Source organism: Cavia porcellus, unplaced genomic scaffold, assembly GCF_034190915.1.
Source record: "Cavia porcellus strain 051 isolate PalLab524CR breed Dunkin Hartley unplaced genomic scaffold, mCavPor4.1 scaffold_17, whole genome shotgun sequence".
Lineage (NCBI taxonomy): Eukaryota > Metazoa > Chordata > Mammalia > Rodentia > Caviidae > Cavia > Cavia porcellus.
This window is the reverse complement of record NW_026947500.1, coordinates 19,225,457-19,250,930: the sequence shown is the minus strand read 5'-3', so window position 1 is coordinate 19,250,930 and position 25,474 is coordinate 19,225,457. Positions and strand designations below refer to the sequence as shown.

The 25,474-nt window shown below is 38.5% G+C and overlaps 2 protein-coding genes across 7 annotated transcripts in view; one reads left to right on the top strand and one right to left on the bottom strand.

Moving 5' to 3' along the window:
* Ecm2 (extracellular matrix protein 2) overlaps positions 1-21,622 on the bottom strand; it is a 42,212-nt gene extending 20,590 nt beyond the window's left edge. For 2 of the 5 annotated variants that reach the window (XM_003468254.4, XM_063227338.1), the window contains exon 1: positions 4,803-5,111. In XM_003468254.4, the coding sequence (XP_003468302.1) occupies positions 4,803-5,091 (289 nt within the window). In that variant the 5' untranslated portion in view covers positions 5,092-5,111. Of the gene's footprint in view, positions 1-4,802; positions 5,112-15,871; positions 16,068-16,518; positions 16,665-21,480 lie in introns of those variants that run through there. The other 3 variants (XM_063227337.1, XM_013150664.3, XM_003468255.4) reach the window with 3 other exon arrangements.
* The window catches only part of Cenpp (centromere protein P), a 216,905-nt gene that overhangs the window by 139,176 nt on the left and 52,255 nt on the right, over positions 1-25,474 (top strand). The window lies entirely within an intron of this gene.

The window sequence follows — 25,474 nt, the reverse complement described above, 5'->3', positions numbered from 1 at the left end:
CAACCAGCCAATTCTTGTTTCTGCAATGTACACTCCTATGTCTGTGTTGGGTTTTTTTTTGGCGGGGGGGGGGGGGTGGTGCTGGAGATCAAACTCACGACCTCGTATTTGCCATGCAGGCACTTATGTCGCTGAGTTAAACCTATGTCTGTTTTATGTCAACTACTTTTGCTGCTTTTTTTTATTTAGAACACTGTATTCACCTTAGATGTCTGTGTCTAGTGAAATCTAATAAGTTTTGAATATTTTCTGTTACTAATTCATGTTTACTTGTGAAAAATGAACTATAATTTTGTGCTACCATTTACAAAAATTCTTTGTAATTGCATTAGATACAATTTTTATACTCATCCAGAACTCAGTGATGATCTTTTACAACACAAAATGGACACATTCAGGACACTGAGGCTGAACAGGAAGGAAATGCCAAAAAATCTGCAAAAGAAAACAACTGAAAAAGGAAAAACAGCATATTGGAGAGAAAAATCTGTGTTATGAAATGGAGAGACAAAAAAGATGTTTCCTTATTGTCAAGTATTCATAATACAGAAATAATAGATCTTAAGAAAGGAAACTAAAAGAATTCCAGTAGTTGCTAGTGATTATAATAATTGTATGGCTGGTGTTGACAGAAGTGACCAACATCTTACAAGCTATCCTAAAATCAAAAAACAAGGGAAAAATATTATTACAAAATACATATGCATCTTTTGAACCAAACAATATGGAATTCATTTTGTTATTTATTTAAAACATTGTAGGTTCAAAAAGTCACTTAAAATTTCGATGAGGTCTAGTATACCAAATAATGGAAAAACAGACCAGGGCGTGTGTCATCAGTGTGTTCACCATTAGATATTTTATTGAAAATATTCCACGCACAGAAGGAAAGGAAAGGCCAACCCAGCAGCAGCAGGTGTGCTGTTCAAAGAAAGGCAGCAATGGAAAAGGATTTGAAAAGAGATGAAATCCTACTGTCCAGGTTGTACGGTTTCACTGTGTATTGAATGTTTTAAGATATATGATAAACAGAAAAATTATTTAATACATTTGATAAAATTGTTTTTGTATTTCCTGTTACAAAAATTAATGAAAAAGTAGGCAGTTTTGGTCATCCTGTTCTAAATAATTGGACTGCTAGGTGTTTAAAACAGAGGTGAGATCATAGTATGTGTACTTCTTTTTGGCTTTCAATCTGTTATTTATTTATTTATTTATTTATTTATTTATTTATTTATTTATTATCTTTTTGAGACAGAATCTTGCTATGCAGTTTGGATTGGCCTTGAACTCACTTTGTAACCCAGTCTAGCCTCAGCCTTCCAAGTGCTAGAGATTATAGGTGTGGTCCACCATGCCCAGCCTCAATCTTCTATTATTATACCTTGGATATCTTTTGATTTAAATAAGAAAATTGATTTTAACTTTTTTTTTGGTACTGGGGATTGAACTTATAATCTTGCACTTGTCAGACAGGCACTTATGCCTCTGAGCTAAATCTCCAGCCCCTGATTTTATCATTCTTTGGCAGCTGTGCATGTACTATTATTATACTGTAGTGGAGTTGTCCTTTTAGTTGATTTCTCTGCCTCTTCTTTCCCCGCTCATGTTTGGTGTGGCCCGAATTGCCTACTTTCATAGTAATTGTTATTTCTATTAGCTTCGTGGAAATAGTAGTTTAGAAGCATTTAGCTTTATTGAGACAATAAGTCACAAAAAAAATATAGTGATTTTTTTGTCTCTTCAAAGTTTTATTTAATGGTATATGTAAAATATTTTTGCTCTAAACTTGGAAAAAGATCATTAAATACTAATTTTTAGTTGAACATGTGGCGAACACCTATAACCCCAGCTACTCTAGAGACTGAAACATGAGAATCATGGGTTCAAGGCTAGCCTTGAGAACTTTAGTGAGACCCTGAATCAAGTTTTTTAAAAAGTTCCAAAGGGCTGAGGATGTAGTTTAGTGGTTAGGTTCTTGCATACCTAAGGCTTGCATACATAAAGGCTTTGGATTCAAACCCAGTACCCAAAACAAAAAGAAATAAAACCAAAAAATAAACTCATATTTATTCATGCTTCATTTAACTCTTCAGTTTTTAAAAATCCATAGTGTGGTTTCTATAAAATAAATTCAATAATTTGCACTCATTTGTATTTTAAAAAATTTTGTTTGAAAATATTTAGTAGCCCAGGAAGAATCTCAACTAAGAGTTAAAGCCCACAGGAAGAGCAAAGAGAGAGGCCTCAATGAAGAAGAAGAAAGAGGTGGCAAGTGACACTTTCTCCCTGAGCCCTGACTCACTTTGTGAGTCACTGTGTGTGGGAGGGGTGGTTTGAACCTGCAGACACACGGTAAATATTGGCCACCCAGGGGCCTCCCCAGAGAAATGTACCAGCGGACAGAGCAGCGGACACAGCAGACTGCAGTGCCTGTTTTTGTTACATAACCACAAATCTAGTCATAGAGTTAAACATGGCAAATTAAGAGTTACCACAGTCTGTCATTTTCTAAGCTGTATTTGATGCCATCGTCACTGCTGATTGTCCTGCTTCAGCCAAGGTGACATAATTGTTTTAATCAGTTCTTCCTGGAGTGCCAAGACTGAGATTGCCTAAGGGTCGTAAAAAGTATTATAGGCAGTCTGATGGAGCAAGGAGCTAGGCCAAATACGGTTCAACTTCTTAACCTCAGTAAATTGGAGAAGCAGAATTTTGCAGCAAACTCAAAACCCAAAACCCAGCTACACTGGGAAGATACCTCTGAGAAGTACTCACCTAAAGGTTCTACTTGCTATAAGCAATTTACATGCATCAGTCCAGGAATTAAGTGGAAAAAAAAAATGAGAAGACACTTAAGATGCAACCCCAGAAGTCTACCTCATCAGAGGCAAACCCAGTCGGCAAGGAGGTGAGACAACTCGAAAACCACCCATCTGGTCTCTGAGTGGCAACAGCAAAAGTAACAAAGCAGATGCAGCTCTAGAAAAAATAAAATCATAAATAACTTCGCAGGCAGGGGATTTAATTCAGCAGCATAAGCACTTGCCTGGCAAGTATGAGGTTGCAAGTTTGATCCCCGGTACCAAAAACAAAACAAAAAGACACGTAACTACAGATATAGTAACCATAATGACAGACTTGGTTAAAAAAAAAAGAAATAGAAGAACTTAGGAAAATGATGGAAACTATGGACTCCTCAGCATAGGAAAGAAATGGAATCCATGAAACAGATTCAAACAAGTATCCAGGACATTAAAAATTCCATTGAAGGTATACACAGCAAAAAGAGCCAGTGTGTGAACAGGACATCAGTATAGAAGATGGGACTATGGTTAATGATCATGAAAAAAAAAAAAAAAAGATTTCTTAAAAATAACAAGGGACCACAAAAATCAGTCTAGCAGCTGCTCAATAATGTAAGAATTAGCATAACATCATTCAGAGTCAATGAAAAAGAAAATTAATGAAAAAAAAACTTCCCAAGCAGGGAAAAAGAATTAGACACACAGACAAATAAAGAATATAAAGTTATAATTAGCCATGATAAAAAAAAACCTACAAAAAGGCATATAATAATCAAGATTCCAGAAATGTAACCCAAGAACAGAATGTTAAAGCTATTAGAAAAAAGAAATAGATCACATATAAAGGAAAGCCTATCAGAATCATAGCCGAATTCTCAACACAAACCCCATCAAAGAGAGCGTGTAATGAAGTATTTCAAGCCATAAGAGAAAACAGTCTCCCACCTTGATTGATGTACCCCACAAGCTGTCTTTCAAAACTGATAGATAAATAAGATACTTCTGTGACACAAAACGTGAAGAAATTCACAGTCACCAAAAGCAGTGCTCTAGAATGTTCTGAAGGGCCGTCTACAAAGGGATAATGAGAACTACAACTCCAGGAACCCCAACAAAAGGAATCTACCAGGCCACACAAGCAGCTAAACAGAGGAGAAAGCTGGGTGCGGTGGCCCATGCCTATAATTCTGACACTCGGGAGGCCGATGTAGGAGGATCGCTGCAAGTTCAAGGCCTGTCTGAACTACAAAGTGAGGTCACAGCCAGCCTGAACTGCATCGTGAAAGTCTGTCTCAAAAAGACAACAACAACAAAAAGGAAAATCAACAATAGGAAAGTAACACGATGAGAATATAAGTCAATATGCATCAGTTATAACCATCAATGTTAATAGTCTCAATTTCCCAATCAAGATAAAAGAAGACTGGCAGAATGGATGAAGCAGCAAGATCCAATAGTATGCTGTATACAGAAACACATTTAATAAAATATCTAATAGCCATGTGTTCTTAAAGTCACCTGAGTAATTTCCGTTCTGAATGATCTGTCATAAATGAAAAAACACTTTACAAATTAATATTTATATACTATGTATTATAATTATAACTATTTAAAATAGATGCATAATACACAAAAACCCAAAAATGATAACTATGATTTTATAAGCATAGTGGTAGGATAAGTATATTTTTCTTTTGCTAATCATTTTGTATCAATATATTCCTAAAACAATCTTTTTAAATTATTTTTTATTTTTTATTTTTTTGGTCTTTTTTGTTTTTATCGGTACCAGGGATCGAACTCACGACTGCCTGCTTGCAAGGCAGGCACTTATGCCGCTGAGCTAAACCCCCAGCCCCTAAATTATTTTTAAATTGGTTTATAGATTAAAACAAAAGGTAATAAAATAACTTGTGTTTTTCTCTGGAAGTTTGATTTCCTGGAGGGCCTTACCCTCTCTGCCTCCCATCCCCTTTTCTCATACCATTCTTTTACCTGGTAACACATTGTAGCTTGATTCTACTCCAGGAAGATTTAAAAAGGATTCAAACTTTTCCTCCGTGCTGTAATCGAGGTTAATGATGGGAAAGGTTGCTATTGGTGCAGTGGTCGTTGTTTGTTGGATTCCCTGCTGTCTCTTTGACCTCTGGTTGAGTGATGAGTTTTTCCTTAGTCGTCTGTGATACATCTTCCTCCTTTGTTTCCTAGGAATTTCCTCATTTTGTCCAAAGTCAATTTGAAAAACGATAAGCAGAAAAAAACAAAACAAAAACGCAAACTTCATGTCTGATGTTTCGCCAATTTCTAGAGTGAAACAGAATTTCCAAGTTAGTAGTGACTTTTTTGCCATTGAAAATTGACTTATAACTGCTTGTATACCTCAGGAATAGGTCTTTGAGAAATATCACAGATATGCTATGCATTTTAGTGTTACTGCCCAATCAGAATTTGGAATTTTTCTATCAGAATCAAGGAACTTTTCATATATTTATTTCTAGACCCATCATGAGCAAACTTTTCTGTGAAAGGCTAGATAATAAATACTTCAGACTGTTCTCTGTCCTAACTGTTCAACATTACCTTGAAGCATGGAATCAGCCATGGTGATACATAAACGATTGTGACACTGCTCCAGTAAAATAACTGTGACAATAGGAACAGACAGTACCAAGCTGGACACGGTGGAGCTTACCTGCGATCCCACGGCCATAGTGAGACCCTGTTCCAAAATATATGTATATATTGTTAAATTCGCAATTCTCCCTCCCGTTTACCACACTAATTTGTCACAAAGCCAGTCAGAATTCTAGCAGACAGGGGCTGGGGATTTAGCTCAGCGGCATAAAGTGCCTGCCTTGCAAGCAGGCAGTCGTGAGTTCAATCCCCAGTACCGGTAAAAAGGAAAAAGATGCAAAAAAAAAAAAAAAAAAACATTCTAGCAGACAATTTTGACAAAAATTGACCAGGTGATTCTGAAATGTCTGTAGCAGTGTGTGTGGGCAGTGCAAGCTGCTCTGTGTGAGCGTGTGGGTGCTTGGCTCAGCTCAGGAACATGACACCATGTGAGACAGGTGGGTGCACCACCACGAGGGAGTCTTGGGAGCACTCAGTGTGTTGATTTTCTTGATTAAATATATTCGCTGTAATTTTCAGTTGTCCCTACTACGGTATTTGGACAAGGCCATCACTTAGGTTCTGAAAAAGAGGTTGACTTACTGGAATCACGCATCCGAAGCATGAAATGAGCAGCATTCACGATCTAAACCTGGCTGAGGTTCTTAATACACAGGGACCGGGGGAACCGGACTGCAAGGCTGGTAGCAGTTTAGAGCTGAGGTCAGGAGAGTAAGGACCAGAATGCTGCATTGAACCTCCTGCTTGTTTGAGTACAACCTACTAATGAAAGTATTTTTATTGTTTCCAAGTGGTTAAGTAAAATTAGAGAACTGAGGGTAAGACACAGTGGCAGGCTGCTTGCCGAGCGTATGCAAGGCCCCAGAGTTTGATTCTTGGCACACACAAAAAAAGGAAAACAACCGCATACAGTTTTACCTCACGATGTCTAATTAGCCCTGCCCTAAGTGCGTTCAAAAAAAGAACGAGGGCAGGAGTCTGGGACTGTTGCTCAGTGACAGCTCAGTTGCTTAGCATGCCGAAGGCCCAGGCAGGTTGAAGCCTCAGCACCACCAGATTAAAACCTGGGCTGGAGGTACAGTTCAGCCATGGAACACTTGTCAGGCATTCACCAGAGCTTGGAGCAGTGTTAAAAGGATAAAGAAAAAATACAGAAAAATATTTCATGTAGATAAAATTTAATATAAAGTTTCAGTATACATAGCCATGGTCATTTATTTAAGTATTGTTTTTGGTTATGCACAACAGCAGAGTTCAAGACCTGCAGCAAGAGACGCATACTGTGAGCTTCAGAAGTTAAAATAGTTTACAGCAAAAGTTGGCCAATGTTTAGAGCAATGCTCCTCAACTGAGGGTGATCCCCCAACAACATTTAGTAATACTGTTTTGTTTTTTGAGACAGGGTCTCACTGTGCAGTGTTAGCTAGCCGTGAGCTCATTGTGTGACCCAGGCTAACCGTAAACTTTCCAGTTTCGTGCCTCAGCCTCTACAGTACTAGGATCACAGATGTGATCCACCGTGACTATCTGGGGATGATTTCTGTGGTCACAATTTGCTACAGCTACTCACCATGAAGAAGCTAAGGGTGCCATAAGCTCCTTACAGTGCACAGGACAGCTCACTGCAGCCCAGAAATAGTGGGGTAAAATGTTGGTTGATAGTGCTGAGGTCGAGGAGCCTCGATTTAGAGAAATAGTTGCTTTAGGGTTTTAATCAAGACAGTCACATGTCGCTGAAGCCAAAACGTAACAGCTTATAATTGAATAGAATCTGACAGTGCTTAGTTATCAAAAGGGAGAGTGGAAAATAGGCCAGTCATCATTCCCACATGACAACCTAGTGCCCCAAGTGTTCTCCTAACACCAGGTGTTACGGCTTAAAATGTACTCCAAGTTACTAAAAAAATTTTTAAAAATCAAAATTCTGCAGCTGTAATGCAGAAAAAACAAACTTCCTTACCTGTAATTCATTTAGCACAAAAGTAGTCAGGTATTTTTTTATCAAGAGCCAAGCAGTAAGTATTTTGGACTTTGCACAACAATGGTCTCTGTCACAACTCCTCAACTTTGCTGTTGTAACGACAAATGAACCCTAGATGATACATAAATAATTGCATTTTGGTGGTGCTTTGCTTAGAAAACAGGAATTCGTTTTCTGGGCTGTAATTTCCCAACCCCAAGTTCCGGGTAACCTTTATAACAGTCTGTGTGTGTATGTATGTATGTATGTGTGTGTATTCTGTGTATTATGCTGAAACTGATTTCCACTTGGCAGTGCTTTATGGTTATTTGGTTATGTATATCAGTGCATATGAATCCATCAGGCCTTTACAATCTGTTTTCTCCCTATAAATTACTTAACAGTTTGGGAGTATATATTTTGATATATTTGATACTATATATTTCCTATTTTTGTTTTTTAAAAAATCTTAATCAATATATCTTTTGTGGTTTTTTGTTCTTAATTTTATTTTTAAATATATAAATAATATTCCTAGAGAGTCCTTTGTTTTAATTATGTCATTTTGGGTTTTTTAAATACAATTAATTTAACATTGATCAGTTTGGTCAAGTTCATTTACAAATCTTGAGGCTACATTATAAGGATACACATGTATAAATTTAGTTGTTCATATGGCACCCTTCTCCCTATCTCTAGTAGTACTTTTTGCCACAAGACCTACTTTGCCTAATGTTAGCATAGTTGCTTTCTTTTTGGTAATGTTTTTTTTTTCTTTTCTTTTGTTTTTTTGTAATGTTTTCTTAACATATTTGTCTGATTATTCTTTTAGCCTCTTATGTTACATTTTATGTGATTTTTATTAGTAACATTTTTACTGTAGTCTGATAATCTTTGTCTTTTGACTGAAGTATGTAATCAAGTTATATTTAAACTAATGCTTGGTATATCTGAGTCTAAAACTACTGTTTTACTCTGTGCTTTCTACTTTTCTTAACCGTTCTGTGTTACTTTTTCTTTTTTGCTTTTGCTTTAATTGATTATTTAGTTTCTGCTACTTGGTTAGTAATTACACCTTCTTTATATACATACTGTACTACACACTGAGTAGTACTAGGCTTGTGCTAGGCTAAGTACCAGTCAGCTACATCCCTCCCTTTTTACTTTTATTTCAAGACAGAGTCTTTGCTAAGTTCCCCAAGCTGGCATTGAACTTGCAATCCTTTTGCTGCAACATCCTGAGTAAATAGCTTGCAGTTACGCACCTTTTACTGTTCTTTTCTTGGTAGAAATTACCTCACCCCTCCTTGGCTTAGCAAAGGACCTTTGGGACCTTTGCCTCTTTCTAGACAATGAAAGAACTGTACCAAACTGACGCCAGTCTCTGTTCTGGCACATACGCTTTTTCTATTATGTGTTTTAATTCTATCTTTTAAACTTTCAAAAGATTATTATTTTGTACTCAACGTTCACTTAGAATCAGACCTCTTCGGCTGCTGTGCTATTAATGTTTTGGGTCTGATTGTTGTTCTCTGTGAGGAGCCAGCCTGGATAGGACAGGATACTTAACAGAGTCCTGGCCTCTCCCCAAGTTGTGACAACCAGAGCAGACATTACTAAAGGTAACTTTCCTTAGCTAAATGTTTACCCTTCTTAAGTTTCCTCATTCCCTCCTGTATCTCCCACTAATATTTGGATTATTTTCCATCTGACTAAATAATGTCTTTCATTTTATTTAGCTGGTCCTAGGGATCAAACTCAGACCTGCACTTGCCAGGCAGGCACTTACACCACTGAGCTAAATCCCTGGCCCTTGAAGAAGGTCTTTTAGTAAATACATCTGTGCAGGTCTGTTGAAAATGAGTTCTTTTTTGTGTGTTTCTCTCAAAATGCTCATATATTATCTTTATCCTGAAAGCAAGCAGTTGCTTGATATAGCACTGTCAGTTGACATGTATTTTTTTTTAATTTAAGGAGAAAAGAAAAAAAAAGCAGAGAAAGGGTACAAGTTATACAGATTTACAGAAAAAAAAATGAACAGTAGGAAATCACTCGTTAATGGATTACATATTGTCATCTTAGAAATAATTGTTCACAAAATTAAAGCTAGTAAAGTGGACATTCCAACAATAATACTGTAAGCAGTTCTGTTCAATGATCCAATAAAACTCTGTGATATCATTTTCTGTCTTATACACTTAAATATACATGCAGTTATATAGTTTAGAGCACTTTCTTTTCCTCTCTTTTGTACAATGACTATTACACATTTTGTGTTTCATTGCTCCCACGGTTCTTATTACTTTTTTGGAAGAGAGTAAAACCAAATGTGATATAACAGAACAGAATCGGTCAAGTCAAAAGGGTGGACATAATAGATAATGTAAAAACATAATACAAGGTGATCAACAGTGGTTACCATAATGCCTCCCGCTATCTCTAATAGAATTGCCTATATCATTAGTTATAATACAATTGAACAAAACAGTAAAGAACAAAACCGACAAACCAAAACATTGGAGACATTGTAGGTCTTCAAAAGTAGATAAAAGTCAACGAGAATGGGTGTTATAATGAATCTCATTATCTTCACAGCTGATGCCTAAACTTTCGAACCTGATACTATCCAGCAAAACAGAATAGGGGAACATCAGTCAAAAACAAGATGGTGAGAGTAATACAGGGCTTCAAATCGACATAATGGAAAGTCAAAGTGGGTTACTATAATATATCCTGCTATTTTTTTCCTTTAATTAAACGGATAAAAATAAAAAAGTAAATAATGGAGTGGAGATTGAGAAAAAAGAGGGCATAACAGCGAAACAACGCAGATCAAAACATAACCATTTAAGCAGAATAGTGTTTCACCACCAGATAATCCCGACCCAAAAGTAGTTACCATATTGTCTCTTTCCTTGAAATCCTTGAGTACAACTTCGTATACTGTAGCATTAAGTATGTCAAAACAATGTAAAACCATTTAAGAGAATGACAGCATTACAGAGTATTTAGAATCGACTAACAGAAAATGAACAATGGTTTCTGTATAATCTCCTTGTCTTTAAAAGGTTTTTGCTTATACTGTCGTAGATAATAAAATCCAATAAGATACAACCTGTTTAGACCATTGGAGACAGAAGAACAAAAGTTTGATGAGACTTCAAAACAAGATGATACTAAATCAGTATTACCTATTAAGATGTCATTTTCTCCAAAATAGCTGTTCCTATCATCCAATCTTCTCTGCCTCATTTCTGTTGAGCTCTTTTTCTGTCAGTAGCTGTCAGTTTGTCTTCTTCATTTTGTTCTCTGCTCCATTCGTTGTGGCCTCCCCGCCACTATTTCTGGATTCTTTGTATTTTTCTTTTTTTAGAATATCCTGCAATACTCTCTGTAGAGTTGAATTGGTGGTTGCAAATTCCCCCAGTTCCTCTTTATCCTGGAAGCACCTTGTTTTTCCATCAATTTCCAGGGACAGTTGTGCAGCACATCTCAATCTTGGCTGGAGATTATTATCTTTCAAAGCTTGAATTATTTCCCCCCACGCTCTTCGTGATTTGATGGTTTGTGCAGAGAAATCTGCTGTAATTCTGATGGGTGTTCCCTTGTAAGTGGTCTGTTTCTTGTCTCTGACAGCTTTTAATATTCTGCTCTTGTATTGAATTTCTGGAATTTTTATTATTATATGCCTGGGTGTTGCTCTGTTAGGGTTGTAGGTAGCTGGGGTCCTGTATGCCTCATACATCTGAGTATCTTTACCTTTTGCTAAATTAGGAAAATTCTCCTGGATTATTTCTGTGAGTAGCTTTTGTAGTTCATTTGTTTGTGTCCCTACTTCTTCTTTTATGTTCTTAATCCTTAAGTTATAGATCCTCTTATCATCTTCTTGTCTTTGTATTATTGCTGTTTGTTTCTTTGTTATTTTTAAGAAGTTTTTCATTTCATTCTCCCATATTACAAGTCTGCCCTCCAGTTCAGATAGTCTGTCCTTAGTTTCTTTCAAGCTGTTATGCCAGTCTTCGATAGACTTCTTAGTTTCTTGGTAGTCCCTTTGAACCTGCTTCACGTATTCTATGCTTTCTCTGTTTTCTCCATCAAACAATTCTCCCCTCTTTTTCTGTTCTTCCATTCCACCATCTGTTTTTTCTTGGGTGGTGCTTAGCATTTCTCTAACTATTCTGCATACTTCTAGCTTCAGGTCGTTGATAACTTCATTCCTGAATTGGTCTATGAGGCTCTCTATATGGCGCTTTATTGGTGCGGTGTCCGCTATTGCCTGTTTCTCAGAATTGGGGCCCGAGCCTTTCTTGTTGCTGCCTCTTCCCATATTCTCTGTTCCTTATATATGCAAGCTTATATAGGAGACCCAGTTTCTCTCCCTGTCAGCCACAGCCTGATCGAATTGCACTGGTTAGGTGTTCCCGCCTAGCACAGCGCACCAGGGAGTTACGGACCAGGCAGCCTATGCGGGAGTCACCCCTCCCGGCCACCGTCAGGCTCTGGGATCTGGGTTGGGCCAGCCTACCGGGTCCGCCAGCAGCGTCACGCAGGCCAGGCACTTTTCACCAATCCCGCCTGAGAGGGGGATGTGTGGCTGGAGTCTGCCACCACGCCCTGCTCCCGCAGGACTGCCTGGGTCCAGAAAGTCCTCTGCTGGAGTCAAACTGTGGTAGAGTGTCAGTTTTTCTCACTCACCTCACCACAAGTCAGTGCACGCCTCCCAGCCCGTCCAGTTTTCGACTCCGTCCGCAGACTCCCGTTCTCAGAGCTTCCGCGCGTCTCTCTCCTTGCCGAGCCGAGCCGCTGTAGAGGCAGTCGCTGCGCAGCAGGAAACCCAAATCGTGGCTTCCAATGGCGCGGGGTCCAGCCTCCACACCGAGGCTTTTCTGTTCCTGTTTTAGCACCAGGACTGCATTCCAAGTTGGTTTCTCTCAGCCCAGTTCGTTCCTGAGTCAGCAGAGCATATCTCCACCTGCTTATGACTCCTTAGTCCGCACCATTCCTGAATTATGAGCCGAGTCTTTCAGAGAGCCTCCGTAGCTGCTATTATCTGTCCGCCATGTTCTCCTGGAAGTCCGACATGTATTTTCTTTAGCATTTTGAAGACACCATTCCTATATCTGTTTGGTCCTCTTGATTCTGTTAAAAATTCATGTCCCCATCTGATACTTCTCCTTTGAAATGAACCTTTTCCTTGTTGCCTTTGGATGTTCTGTTGTCCGTGGCTTTTATCTGTTTTGCTCTGCTGGGCACAGATGTTTCTCTCCTGTTGGTGCTGTGTTGGGGTTCACGGCACTTTGTGAGGTAACCGCTGCTGCTGCTCCTCATTCCACATTTGGGACTTTCACAGCCTTCAACCCTTCACCACACTGCCCTCCTCTTCTTCCTCCTCCTCCTCCTCATACTGCTATTAGTATTCTTCAGCTGTGATTTATGAGCTATTAACTCTGTCCATTAAATTTTGTTGTTTTTATTTCTTCCAATTCTCTGTTGAAAAAAAAATTTTTTTTTTATCGGTACCGGGGATCGAACTCACGACCACCTCCTTGCAAGGCAGGTGCTTATGCCGCTGAGCTAAATCCCCAGCCCTCTGCTGAAACTTTTAATCTTGTGGTTTTTTTGTTCCTGAATGTATTAATCAGACTTATTTTTTAAAGTCTTTTTGAAGCCTAGGTTTTTTTCAGTGGTGGCAAACCTGTGACACGTGTGTTGTTTTTCTTTCAAGACAAAAAATACTGATGTATGAGTTGTGCTTTCTGAACTAAAACCTCAGTATCCTGCTTTATTTGCAGGGTGGCGCTCTGCAGTAGGTAAGTGGATTTGGTATTGCACTTGGGCACTCATTTCTAAAAGGTTCCCCATCACTGTTGTATTTTGTTTATTGTGTGTGTATGTGTGTGTGTTTTATTTCTTTAGGTTTTTAGTCAGACTGTTTTGTCTTTTTATTTACCTGGCGGCCTTTTATTAAGTGCCAGGCATTGCATAAAAATTTATGAAAATACTTTGGGGTGTGTTTTCTACCCAAAGATGATTTACATCTGGTTCAGGCATGAGGGTAAAGGCGTCACCAATCATTATTGAGTAGTTTAAAGTTAACTTCACTGTGTCGAACTAATTATCGCATTTTGGGTCCAACTCAGAATCCTGCTGATCTCACCATGCCTCTGCTTCTCACTGCCACCCCTGGTTTGGCCCTTTTCTTTGTTTTGTTTTGCTCTTGAAGCTGTTTTCAAGCTCTGTGAAGCTTTTCAGCCATCTTTTCTGGAATCCACAGATGCTTCCAGAAGAAAGACTTTAAAATAGGCTTCTTCAGACTTGTTTTGATACTTGCAAAAAAATAATATATATACACACACATATACATATATATCTTCTTTCTCTTAGAGTATCTTATAGGTTTGTGATTCTTCTATGTCTGCAAATATTCTTTTTGGCAGAAAATAGGATTATGATTTCAAAATCATTTAATCATTTTTTTCTAATACTTTGCATCTGTTAGTCCATTATTTTCTTACATTTGGTGTTGATAAGAAGTTTTACTCGAATCCCATCTTCATTCCTTTGTAGAAAATTTTTGCAGTTTGTTCTCTTTGATACTTAGAAGTTTTATCATACTGTGGCCAGGAATAGGTACTGTTGTTGCTTAATTTCTTCTTCAGAGTTTTCAAACCAAAATCTTTCTGAATTTTCTTTTTCTTCTTCTTTTCTTTTCTTTCTTCTTTTCTTCTTCTTCTGTTCTGCTTCTTCAGGGCTCCATTTTTGCTCTTAAGCTCATCCCCGCTTCCCTCCGTGTCTGAAGAGTTCCTTGCAGTATCTGCCCCAGGGGAGACCCCTCTTTAGTATCTGGAATAGTCTGCTGTTTGTAGTGATGTGAAGAAAGGACAGAAGGCAGCTTGTCTGATTGGCCCTCTTAAATCTCAGTAGCTCTTTTTGTGACTCTGTCTGCCAGAGTCACTCTCCTGAGTCAGCTTTCACCTGTGTGGACATGCCACTGGGTCACCTTGGCTCAGCAGCCACTGAGCCGATCGTAGTGCCAACCTCAGCGCCAAACTCTTGCCCAGCTTACCTGTATGTTAATTACTGCAGCTATGTCCAAGACACTACTATACCTTACTGGAATCAAACTGTATTTGAACTGTTTTTATGACCTGCTTTAGTTTCAGGGAAACTGACATGCAAAGCATAAAAAAGGTACAAATTCATTAGCTTACTGACACCTGAAATTGTATTATATTTGGCACTGATGAGAAGTTTCATGTGTCAGTTCACAGAGCCAGTAGGAGTAACAGTACCAAGGAGGGAGATCACTATAAAAATTTGAGCTCCAGAGGAGGACAGACCCAAAAGGAGCAGAGCAAGTAGGCCTGCATGAGCGCACGGTGTGAATATTATGCACTGCATGAAGTATTCACCCTGATGTCTCACTGCTTTGACAGTCGTATGTGCAGACCTTCTGTCCTGTGGGTGGTGAGGTCATGAGAAGTCAGGCCTGGGCTTGAGGCTCTGAGATGAAACCTATGAGAATCTCAGACATCCTGTGCCCTGGCCTCCTGTGAGCACTTCCTTGCAGGGCCTTGCCTGTGTGAGTGCAGAGGAGCGGGCATGGGCCTTGCCAGACCATCACACTCTGTCTTCCGGGATCCTCATCTGGAAATCCCTTCCAGCCCGCCCGCCCTCCTTACAGGCCGATAGTTTTTACTTACCCAGAAATCTCAGTATTTATAGAAGTAAATTCACAGAATTGCCTTAATTTTGACAAAATCAGTATCTAACCTCATTAAACTTTGTTGTAAGATGACCTCTTATTGCTAATTTTATAATTTGATGTGTAGGCTTTCCTTATTTTCAGAGGCTTACAGAACTTTGCTTTACATTTAATATCTAATAAGCAGCCTTATAATTAAGTGAATAAACATGTTTCTAGAGGTAAAATTTTGATACTGTAATCACAATATCATTTTTATCAAGTAAGACTTTTATCTTTTTTTTACCACTTCTATGTTTATCCCAACCATTAAATATCATCTGTAAACTCTAACTTATTTTTCCATTTAAAATTTTACATTAATTTTATTAAGTAAACTTTAAAAATACTTGAGTTTTAAACTTCTACATGAAACTGTTATTATCCTCTGTCACCCAACAGATTTTTAAAGAAAAACATTTTTAATTAATTTTTAGGACTAAAAATTAAACAATGAAACTTTCAAACCAGTTCATACTTCTCTTTACCACAAAATTCTATCCAAACATGAAAATAATTTAATCCTGATTCTATAAATTTTGAAGTAATTACTTGGGAAGTAATTACCCTGAAAAAAAGCAACAAAACAAAATAACACATACTTTGTACTTTTAAAATCTATTAGTAAAGAGTTTTTAGGAGTAAACATATTTGCACATAAACTACCAGAATATTAAAATCATTCCACATGCCTTAGTAGAAACTTAAAATTTAAAACTTTTTTACCTGGAAATCTAAACTAAGTAGACTTTGCTTGGTGTCATTTAAGTCTCCAGTTGAAAATGAAACAAAATCAGAGCTTTCTTTATAAACAAAGAACAGAAGGAAATGTTGAAAAAATGTTAGTTGACGTCTTAATAAAATCTGAAATAGCTGATTCCCTTGGGGACAAATGCCTTTCGGTTCTTTTTGTAGAAAATCAGCCAAGGAAAGTGGTTACCAAGGGAAATATTTTTTAAAAAATCACAGGAAAAGTAGAAAACATCAGCAGGGGCTGGGGGGAAGCATTTCCTTTGTAGGCTAAAAAGGCAGAGCTAGAAGCATAAAATGAGCTTAAGAAATCTGCAGTTTTCACAGCTGTTTACATAAAACATCTTAAAGTTCATACCAGCCCCACAACATGTGCAGTTATCAGACCGTGGGGATCATGTTGTTTAACTAGAAGTCACGTGTATCTGAAATGCTTTTCTAAAAACTGGGTTATTATTGTTTAAATCCTCCATCCGCTGCCTGCCTGCCCACCCCAGTCTCACATACAGTATTGAAAGAAATCAGAGAACAGTCACACGTTAATGCTATTGGAGATTATGTGACTTCTAACCACTAAGTAAGAAACAGGACCTATGCCAGGGAGCCGTAAGGCTCCTACTCACCTCTTATTCTGGCAGAGTAACTGTCTGCTTTGGACTCAGTTTCTTCATCTGTATGTGAGCAAGTTAGACCGGGACTCCAAGCCCAACCCTACTGCCTGGACACTTAAGCAAGTTACTTAATGCTTTTGACTAAACTTTATTCTTCTGTACAACTGAGACAATAATATCTGCCTTTCAACTTTTTGTGGAAATAAAATGAATATCATGAGGAAAGTGACCCCAGTGCCTGTGATAGACGAGGTGATTATCTGTGATCTGGGGGGGGGGGGTGTTTGTTTTGTTTTTTGTTTTGTTGGAGACAGGACCCTGCTCTGTAGTCCAGACTGCCTTTGAACTCACTATATAGCCCAGGCTGGCCTCCACCTTGCTGCAATCCTTCTGCCTCAGCCTCCCAAATTCTGGAACTGACAGGTGTGCACCCCCATGCCAGCAAAAATCTTAAATTCTTCAGGAGTTCAGATTATTTGACAGAGAAGAGCTAAGTTACCAAGGGCAGTTTTAAATGTAAAGGAAAGTTAAAAACTTATTATTTCTAATACTATGCAAGAGTGGGACAGGGAAGTGCAGTCTGTTCCCACAGTTAGAAAATTACAAAACTGAGCTGGCCTTGACATCCCCCATGCCAACAGCAGCTTATAAAGGAAGTGTAACTTAGCCAGACAGTGCATCTTATTATGTTTTGCTTGCTTTTGAGTTCTTACCTCAAGGATAGCTTGGCTCAATTTTAGACGATTGAGTCTTCCTACTCATCATAACCCAGACCTTCTTGTTAAGTGCTAGTAATTCCAGTTAGCTTGTGTAACATAAATTCTGCCTGGTAACATGGCAAGACACGTGTAGCCAACTATAAAATATCCTGTTATCGGCCTTCTGTGCTTCCTTCTGAAAACACTGTATAAGCAACTGTTTTACCCCAAGATGGGGCTGATGGTTTGGAACTGAGATTCCCAGGAGCCTGCTTGCATAATAAAGCTGTAGCCTTCCCAAGTTCCTTGCTGTTAAGTCTTTCATCTGGTCTGGTTTTATGTGTTGCAACATTTTCACAAAATCTTAAAATCACCTGCGTACACAAAATTAAGATGATAAGCTAAGTACATGGGGCACATTTCTAAAAATACAAAAAAGCACACTTTTTTAATGTAAAAGATCACTGCAAAATAAATAAGTAGTACTCACAGAAGACAGGAAATTTTGAGAAGTTCCTTGGAGGCTAAAGGTGGATGCAGGAAGCCACCACAGCCAAAAATATATGGGAAAGTACACTCTATGGGTCTTTCAGGTTTGCAAGTCACAGCGCTGGGAACAGTGAGCTTGGCTAGGAAACTGCTCAAGGGAAGAGGACCCTAGTCTTACTGAGGTCTCCCTGATTTGTCCTGAGCACTCAACATTTGCATGCAAATTAGAGCCTCAAGGCTGGTGAGCTGGAAGCTCCATGTTCATAATCCAAGCTAGCTACAAATACAACCCAGCTCCAACCACCAACTTGGAAAGCTCCAACTGGGGATTTAGCTGAGAGGTATAAGTGCCTGCCTGGCAAGCGCAAGGTTGAGTTCAATCCCCAGTTACTCCCGCCCTCCCCTTCTGGAAGGAAGGAAGGAAAGAAAGGAAAGAGAAAGCTCCACCTGTGGGTTTGCAGCTTTTAGTATTTTAATTTTGAATTCTTAGTCATGAGCAGATAGCTCTGAATGATCAAACATGTGGAAAGATTCTGACATTGTATACGGGACACCCCCCACCCGACCCTTCCACAATAACTTTGGAGATTAAAACTTTAACACACATGAGAAACTCAACAGTCATATTAGGAGATAAAGGTTAAGATCCCTCCTAAAAACTAATAGTGAAAACAGAAAAGATACAATGAAAGACCCAGATGAGGACATTCAGTTTATGTCTGGTCAGGAGTTCCAAAAAAAGAAAACCAAAAAGTGTGTAAATCAATAAAGAAACAATTTAAGAAAATGTCCAGGAATGAAATACAAGGACATATGGCATGGAAGGGCCTGGTGAGAGTTCAGCAGTCAGTGAGACAGGCACAGAAATGAATCATAGGCCCCGGATCACAGTAACTTCACCCTGTTCAACATCAACCCTAAAACAAAAAAGGGGATAAATTGCTTAAAATTTTTGAAAGGAATTTATTTTTCTCAATCAAAGAGTCGTGCCAAGCCATGTGTGGTGGTGCAGACCTGTAATCCCAGGACCCTGGGCGACAGAGACAAGAGTATGAATACTTTAACTCTACCCGGGCATCTTAGTAAGACCCTGTCTCAAAGTAAAAGACAAAAGCAGGTCTAGGGATATCTCAGTGTGAAAGCCCAGGGTTCAATCAAAAGTACCCCCACCCAGCACACACAAAGGCACCCCAGACAAAAAGTAAAAGGTGAGTAACTCAGCTCACAAATGGGCAAAGCCATTAAATCTGCAGTTCATAGACGAGGAAGTATCGGCGGTCATTATACAAAAGAAAGTACTCTCTCAGCGTCAGTAAAAGTCAACAAATGTGTGTTAAAACAGGTTATTTTTTTCACAGCCAGAGTGAAATGTTAAGGACAGAACTTAGGGCAGAGGATAGGCATCAGGATTTTTTAAAATTATCTTAATACATTCAACATACAGTCAGGCTTGTCAACTACTGCTAACAGTAGTGGCCTGGTATGAAATACATCCCTGCTTTTATTTTTGGAGGGGGAGGAGATGTTGATGGCATTGTGTATTGGCGGGGTGGGGTAAGGCAGGACAGTGAGCAGGAAGCTTGTATGCTTTGAGAACAGCTTAGCAAGGACTATACTATCCCTTACCACCTTTCACTTTTAGGCGTCCATTCTGGAAAATGGTTGTCTTGCTCTGAAGCGTGGCTCCAGGTGAACACTTTGAAGCATTGTAACCATGGGTTAATGCAGTCCTGTACCATAGAGAGCAAGGGGCTACCATGAAGCTATAGAGACTGAAGTATCTGTTAATACTGGCATGGATCTTGGCTATGAGAATAAAGAAGGTTTCAAGGCTACACATACGTTACACTTTGCCTTTTGATGTATATACTTTAGCTTCTTACTGGAGATCAAATTGGAAGAAATAAACAAAAGCTGTTAATAGTTATCATCTCTAGGTGATGGAATTATAGCAGCAATTTGTTCTGTAATTCTGCTTTTATAATGTTTTGAGCTTTATATAAACAGATGAAAGAACAACATTTAAAAAACAGAAGCACGCAGAAGAAGTAACTTTTCAAGTAACAGCATAAAATAGTAACACTGGCATACTGAGATCAACAAAGTTGCAGGAAACCAAATTTTCCAATTTATGGCCTGAAATGTGTCTGGTAGAGCATTTAACTACCATGTTCAGTGCAGGAGGTTCAATTCCCAGCACCACCACCACCACAAAAAGAAAAAAAAACAGTGTCTGAGATCATTGCTCTAAAAATGTGTGGTTTAATGTGTGCAGAAACTATTTTAACCACAGTGCTGGTACATGGAAAGTGCTGGTATGATATTTGCTCCTACCCCTGTTATTACTGCAGGAATAATCAAGTCCTGGGACTTGGTTCTAATAGTGCTCTGCAGAGCTTGCTGTTGGTCACCAGAAAGACACAAGCCCTGATGCAACAGGATGTCGAAGCTTCAAACTCTGGGGTGGTTCTTTTAGACGCCATGCGTGTCATCTGTTCAGTATTTTCACCCTGTAGTTTGAGATACCAATGAGTTGGCTGTTATTTGAGTGTTCAACTGCTTGTCATATAACCTTGTAGATATTCTGCAGGAAAAGCTGAATTTTGGACATTTTATATAAGGCCAATCTCATAAACAGGCTGTTTTAGGACTAACGCTTCCTTCCTCAAAAAGTTTTCTAAACTCATTCATACTGAAGTGTGACAACTGTTTGTTTCCTTGTTAAACCTGCCTTCCCACTGGAATATTTACATTTAAGAGGAGTCATAATGTAGAAGTATGCAGTGATTTATTCAGTCATGCTCCTACTGGTAGACATTTGTGTGGTTTGTCTGCTTCCCCCTATTTCAGATTGCTTTTCAAAAAGATCATACATATACTCCCATCAGAAATATACAAAATGTCCATTTTCTGGCCACTTTTTTAAAAGTGATTTTCACATTTTTAATAGGTGATCACACAGAGGGCACAAACTTTTTTAACTACCTAGTTAAAAATCTTTTTTCTTTTTATTTTATTTTTTTAAAATTTTTTTGTCTTTTTGAGACAGGATCTCTATGCAGTTCAGGCTGGCCTTGAGCTCACTTTGTAGCCCAGGCTGGTCTCAAACTCACAACGATCCTTCTGCTTCAGCATCCCAAGTGCTGGGCTTACAGGCGTGAGCCACCACACCCGGCTTAAAAATCTTAATTTTCTATACCTAGAACTGACAGACTGGGTGATTCTACCAAGCTTCACAATGAAGTAACTTAAAAAGCTAAAACACACTCAAAATCATCTTAAAATTTCATGAGGCAAAAAGATCATGGGAATCTGGTGATGCCTACAAATAGCCTTCTGTCTAAGAAATACGGAGCAGGAACACTGCTAGAGATACAGAGCCATCATACCAGTGCCAGGACACACACACAGAGCAAGACCAACAGTCCGGAAGCTGGGTCCTTCAGATCTTCACCTCAAACACTAACCAGCTGTCCTCTGCCCAGCTGACACACTGTGACCTAGCAGCTCCCCCACCTCCCCGCCAGCTGCCGACAAGCATTCTGCTCACAGCTTGAGTTCAGTGTTTCAGACCCCACAAACCTACGTGTAAGATCATGCGGTTCATCCTTCTCCCCCTGTCTCCCAGCATTCCCTGCTAGTCGGACACTCCACCACTGACTTACTTACCTTTCTGTGCCTGGTTTAGGTCACTTTGCTGGATGGCCACAGTTCCATCTGTGTTGTTACAGTTTAACAGGGTTTTATCTGCCTGATGTGTGAATAGTATTCCATTATGTATACTCACCATGTTTTCTTTACACTCAGGTCAGGTCCATTTCTTGGCTGTTACGAACAGTGCAGCCATAGACATGGAAGTGCAGATATCTCTGGACGTACTGATTTCCTTTCCTTTGGGTATGTACTTGATGGGATCGCTGGAACTAATTACAGTTTTACTTTTTCAAAGAACTTGTATAGGATTTCCTATAATGACTACGGTAATTACATTCCTGTCAACAGTGTGCCAGGCTTCCCCTTTCTGTACATCCTCAGCAACACCATTCTATGTGATGTAACATCTATCTCACTGTGGTTTAAGTTTGCATTCCCCTGATAATGAGAGGTGCTAAATGAAGATTTGTTTGTTTGTTTTTTATCTCTCGGTCATTTGTGTGTCTTTAGAGAAATATCTATCCTGGTCATCTGCCCATTTTTCCATCAAGTTGTCTCCTTGTTATTAGGTTGGGTTCCTTACATGTGTTGAGTTGTTCATATTTTTTCAGGTATGTAGTTTGCAACTGTGTTTCTCATTCTGTAGTTATCTCTTTTTCTTCTGATTCTTTCCTTTTTATTTCAATGTAATCTCATTTGTCCACTTTTACTTTTTGCTTATGCTTTTGAAGTCATATAAAAAGAACTATTGCCTAGACTAATGTCTGGAGTTTTTTTCTTGTGTTTTCTTCTGGTAGTTTTAGTTTTGGCTCTTACATGTAAATCTTTAAAACACTTTGAGTTGATGTTTGCATGTGGTATGAGGTGTCTAATTTCATTCTTTTGCGTGTGAATGTCATTTTCCCAATATCATTTATTGAGACCTTCCTTGCTTCATTGTGCTTTTGGCACCTTTGTCCAAATTAGCTGCATATTTATGGATTTATTTTGGACTGTTCCATGTTTCTGTGTCTGTTTTTAGCCAATACCATACTCTTCTTGTTGCTTTAGCTTTGTAGTGTATTTTCAGGTTATATAATGTGATGCACTCAACTGTGTTCTTTTGCTCAAGAGTGCTGTGGCCATTTCAAGTCTCTGTTGATTTCATATGAACTTCAGGATTGTTTCCTTTAATTTGAAGAATGGCATTAAAATTTCCATAGAAATTGCACTGAATCTGGAAATTGCATTGAGTAGTATAAACACTTTACCAGGAAGTGTAGACTGGTGCAGCCTTTGTGGAGGTCAGTCTGGAGATTTCTCAAAAAGCTGGGATTGGAAGTCCCATTTATTCCAACTATTCCACTTCTAGGCATATTCCCAGAAGAACTGAAAGCATCATACCACAGTGATATATGTGCACCTATGTTTATAGCAGCACAATTTGTAGTCGCCAGATCTTGGAAACAACCCAAGTGTCCATCAACTGAGGCATGGATAAAAAAGTTGTGGTATTTCTATACAATGGAGTATTACTCAGCTATAAAGAAGGATCACATTGAAATATTTATCAATAAATGGGCGCAGCTTGAGACCATACTCATAAGTGAAATAAATCAATCTCGCATGTGTGAATACCGAATAGTTTCCCTAATGTAAGTAATGATTCAAATATATAAAAATATGTGGTAATCATGATTCCCCATTATGTGGCCTTGAAGCCTTATAAAGTTTTCACTTATTAATTGGGAAGGCTTTATTCTGGGCTTCTTGATATGGAAATATTTGAAGCTATAGTATATGAAGTTTTATTCAAATATTTCAAGGAAAAAGACAGACACTATGGTAACTACTCTTAAGTCGGGTTATTTGGTGGTGAAGCACTAGGTTGCTGAAACAGTCATGCTTTGACCTGTATTGTTATATTGTTATGTCCTGTTTTATCTCAATCTCTCCCTTATACATTAAAAATTTTTTTAGTTATTTCTTATGTTTGTTTTAATTAAGGGGAAAAATTTTAAAAATTAGCAGGACATATAATAGTAACTTTTTTTATTTCCTATGAACTTGTTTTGAAGTCCTGTAATACTCCCACGATCTTGTTTTGACTGATTAGACTGTGTTCCATTCTGTATGATAGTATCAAGTTTGAGGGTATAGGCAACTACTTTGAAGGCAATAAGATTCACTAAGATGCCCATTCTGGTTTGACTATTGTCTCCTTTGGAAGTCCTGTAATGTTTACAATGCTTAAGTTTTATTGGTCTTGTTCTCTACTGTTTTGTTCAACTTTATAATATCTAATGAGATAGACAATTCTTTTTAAGGAAACAAGAAACATTGTTGATAACCATTGTTGCTAACCTTGTACTCTGTTTTACATCATGTGCTATGTCTATCCTTAGTTTTGACTGATGGCTTTGTTTTGCCATATTTGACTTTATTTTCTCCCCCCCAAAAAAAGTAATAAGAACTAAGGAGTAATAAAACCCAAAATGTGTGGATTTTGTTGTAAGAAAGAGAGGGGAAAAAAAGAACTCTAAAGGATACAACAGCAAGTGTGTTTAGGGGTGTTAAATAGCTGACCATATTAATGTTTTTGGTTGGATAATTGAACACAACTGTTTGCAGTCTCACTGTTTGAATGTCCACTTTGTATGCTTTGATACTGTGATTTGAGCAACTATCTCTAAGATGATAATATGTAATCTATTAACTGGTGATTTCTTACCATTTTTTTGTTTTTTGTTTTTTGTTTTTTGTTTTTTGTAGTTCTGTATTACTTGTACCCTTACACCGCTTTGTTTTGTTTTGTGTTTTTCTCTTTTTCCTTTTAAATAAAATTTTAAAAAAAACACTTTACCAATATCTCCTAATCCGTAAATATAGATTATGGGATCTCTTTCCATGTATTTGTATCTGTAGATTGCTTTGGAGAGTAGAAACATATTTAATACTAATTCTTCTAGAAACTCATGATATGGGATATCTTTCCATTTATTGGTGTTGTCTTTAATTTCACTTGTCATTTTTTTGAGGGGATGTTGAGACAGAGTTTCACTGTGTAGTTCAGGGTGAGATTTTTGCTTGTTTGTTTTTGTTTCTGTTTAGTTTTTTTGAGACAGGGTCTCACTACATAGTTGAGGCTGGCATTGCACCCACTGTGTAGCCCAAGCTGGCCTCAAACTCACAGCAAGCCTTTTGCCTCAGCCTCTGGAGTGCTGGGGTTATCGGCATGAACCACCTTGCCCAGTTCATCAATATTTTATAGGTTTCAGTGTAGAGATATGTTACTTTCATAGTTCAATTTTATCTTTCCCTCATCCTCTTCCTTCTCATCTTCCTTCTCCCTGACCCCTCCCCACTGGGTGCTGAACCCAAGATCTTTGTGTTAAGATTTATTCTTACATGGATTTTTAAGTGATTTCAAGTAGGATTATTTTCTTGATTTCTTTTCAGATTACCATTAGTCTATAAAAATTGCTAATTTTAGGGCCAGGGGTTAGCTCAGTGGCACAAGTGCCTGCCTGGCAAGTGTAAGGTCATGAGTTCAATTCCCAGTACCGAAAAAAATAAATAAAATTACTTATGTTTATATGTTGGTTTTTGTATCCTACATCTTTACCAAGTTTATTCTAATGAGTTTTTATTTTGAATCTTTGGGGCTCCAAAGATTTGATAAGAGGAAATAATCCAGTCAAGCAGTGACTTCCTTGTTTCCGTTGGTTGGATTTACTGCTCTGCTGTAGTGGTATTGAGGGAAGAGGCTGGAAGTATTCCCCACATGAGAGGAAGCAGGCATTGCGGCAACGCGGTGCACTGCATGTATAGGAGTTATATAACCAGCTGGCAGTTATATAAATTATGTTTCATTCTGTGATTCTGAAAAGTTTTCCTCACAGCAACTTCAAAGCCCACATTTGGATTTAGAGTCCTGAGCTCCTGAGGGCTCCCCTAGATTTGTCAGGATGGCTCAGAAAGGAATCAGTATGCAGTTCACTGCACATCTCTCTCACCCATTCCCCGTGCTGCCCTGTGCCTCCAGGGTCCTTCCTCACTGTGCGTGGGTGGTTACTCCATGTCCAGGACTGCTCAGCTGGCAATGTGGAAGCAGCCTGGAAGAGCGATGGAAATTAAGCCATTTGGGC